The 2,868-nt window shown below is 35.6% G+C and overlaps 1 protein-coding gene across 1 annotated transcript; it reads right to left on the bottom strand.

Annotated features, from left to right (window-relative positions):
• Positions 1-658: 658 nt before the first annotated feature.
• On the bottom strand, positions 659-1,282 carry LOC125044054. The gene has a single exon (XM_047640498.1). The coding sequence runs from the start codon at positions 1,280-1,282 to the stop codon at positions 659-661; it is 624 nt and encodes a 207-aa protein (XP_047496454.1).
• Positions 1,283-2,868: the final 1,586 nt, after the last annotated feature.

Here is a 2,868-nt window from a genome sequence, read left to right as displayed (position 1 = left end):
CCGTCTAGAAACACGTGTTTGATTTTCAGTTGATAGGAGATTGCATCATGCATGCAACTATCTTTATCTTGATCAGAAGCAATTGTCCCGGTTATGCAATGTGCAACTGCTGTGATTTCATTGCACACTCTATGAATATATTTCTTTCGTTATATTTCAGCAGATAATAATGATTATAAAGAGGATACAAACTTATGAGGATGACAAAAATTAACGCAAGTAACAATTATATTAAAGTTAATGAAGGTGGTAATTGCAATAACAATGATAATAATGATGGTAAGAAAATCATGATAGCAATAATAATGATGACAATAATGATAATGGTAATAATGAAATATTAATAATAACAATAATAATTACAATAATAGCAGTAATGATGACACTAATAACAATAATAGTAAAACCAATGATAATGATAAAAATGATAACAATAATGGTGATAATAATAATAATAATATAATAATAATAATAACAATAATAATGATACTAATAATAACGATGATAATAATAACTATGATAATGCTAATGCTAATAATGTTAATCATAATCATATTGATAACAACAATAATAGTATTTATGATAGAGATGATTCTTCTTCTTCTAGCTTTCCCCACTATTGCGGGGTCGCTGCGGCGGTCCTCGTTCTCCAGGTCCTTCAGTCCAGGGTATCCTCCTCCTTTGCTCCAATCGAATCCCGGTCTCTCCTCACACAGTCCATCCATCTCAGCTTTGGTCTACCACGCTTTCTCCTTCCTGGCAGCCTCATATCCATCCCCCTCCTGCCCACATAGACCTCATCTCTCCTCTTGACATGGCCAAACCACCTCAGGCGACTTTCCTTGCACCTTTCCCCAATACTAACAATTCCCATTCGTTCTTTTATGTATTCATTTCTCACATGATCTTTCAAAGTATGCCCAAGGGCCCATCTGCACATTTTCATTGCTGCCACTTCTAGTCTCTTTGTATCACGGATGCTAAGTGGAACTGTTTCCATACCATACAGCATTGCTGGTTGCACTACCATTCGGTGTATCTTCCCTTTCACTCTTGGTGGTACTTTTCTGTCACAAAGGACCCCAGACATCTTCTTCCAGTTATTCCAACCACATTGGATTCTACGAGTCACTTCGACTTTTGTTCCCCCACCTGATTGTATCGTGCTCCCTAGATATTTAAAGTTGTCAGTCAAAGGCAGTTGACTATCTTGCAGATTCACACTTCCCAAGGATAACCCACTCAAGCACATATACTCCGTCTTTGATCTTGATATTTCCATTCCTCTTTCTTCCAGAGCGTCTCTCCACTGTTCCAGATTATCCTCTAGAACCCCCTTTTATCTAGCGCACAGTACCACATCATCTGCAAACATCATCTGCCACGGGGCTTCCATTCTTCTTCCTTCAGTTAGGGAGTCCATAATAATGGCAAACAGGAACGGGCTCAGAGCAGATCCTTGGTGCAATCCAACTTTTATTGGGAAGGCCTCTGTGGTTCCGACAGCGCACCCGACCTCTGTCATACATCTCTCAAACATATCGGCAACCACTCTAATGTACTTTTCTGGTACTCCTTTTTCCCGCATACACCAGTAAAGTTCCTCTCTGGGTACTTTGTCATAGGCTTTCTCTAGGTCTATGAACACTCCGTGCAGGTCTTCCTCGCATCCAACAAACTTCTCTTGTAACTGTTGTAAATTTGTTTTTCATGAATGCAAACTGTTCATGGCTTATCTCCACAATACCCCTTAGGCGCTTATCATGTATCCTTTCATTTATCTTCATGCTATGATAGAAATTATGATAAAATAATAAAGATAATAATAATGATAATGTTAATAATAATAATAGTAATTATGATGATAACAATAATAATGATAATAATAATAATAATAATAATAATAATGATAATGATAATGATAATGAATAATAATAATGATAATGATAATGATAATGCTAATGATAAATGATAATGATAATGGTAATGATAATAATAATAATAACAATAACAACAACAATGATATAATAATGATAACAATAATGATAATGATAATGATATTAACAACAAAAGTAATAACAACAACAGTAAATATGATAATAATAATAATGAGATAATAATAATGATAATCATTATAACAATAATAACAATGAAAATGATAAGGATACTAATGATAATAATAACAATAACAAAAATCATCATCATGAAGAACAATGATAATAATAACAATGATAATTATGATGATAATAATAATAACAATGATAGTAAGATAAGTTCCTATATCTCTCCGGGGGCGAAGCAAATGGTACATCTTAACAAGAGGCAATGAACCGCTTTTATCATAAGGGAATCCTTGTCCAGCGGTCGCCCAGGACAGGGATTAAGCGAAGTCTCATTTTCTTAATAGGAGGAGATTTTCCTGGTCTGATTTCCCCACTGATTGCGCCAGTTCCTTTCCCTCTTTCCTTCTCTCTCTCTCTTTCCCTTTCCTCTCTTGCTTTCTCTTTCCTTTTCTCTCTCTTACTCTATCCTCTCTTGCTTTGTCTTTCCTTTTCTCTCTCTTTCTCTTTCCTCTCTTGCTTTCTCTTTCCTTTTCTCTCTCTTTCTCTTTCCTCTCTTGCTTTCTCTTTCTTTTCTCTCTCTTACTCTTTCCTCTCTTGCTTTCTCTTTCCTTTTCTCTCTCTTACTCTTTCCTCTCTTGCTTTCTCTTTCCTTTTCTCTCTCTTTCTCTTTCCTCTCTTGCTTTCTCTTTCCTTTTCTCTCTCTTTCTCTTTCCTCTCTTGCTTTCTCTTTCCTTTTCTCTCTCTTACTCTATCCTCTCTTGCTTTCTCTTTCCTTTTCTCTCTCTTTCTCTTTCCTCTCTTGCTT

Source organism: Penaeus chinensis, chromosome 35 (assembly GCF_019202785.1).
Source record: "Penaeus chinensis breed Huanghai No. 1 chromosome 35, ASM1920278v2, whole genome shotgun sequence".
NCBI classification, from domain to species: Eukaryota; Metazoa; Arthropoda; class Malacostraca; order Decapoda; family Penaeidae; genus Penaeus; species Penaeus chinensis.
This window is presented reverse-complemented; position numbering and strand designations above follow the sequence as displayed.

Coding starts and splice junctions, on each gene's coding strand:
- LOC125044054 (XM_047640498.1), bottom strand. CDS start 1,282: ATGGAAATATCAAGATCAAAGACGGAGTATATGTGCTTGAGTGGGTTA.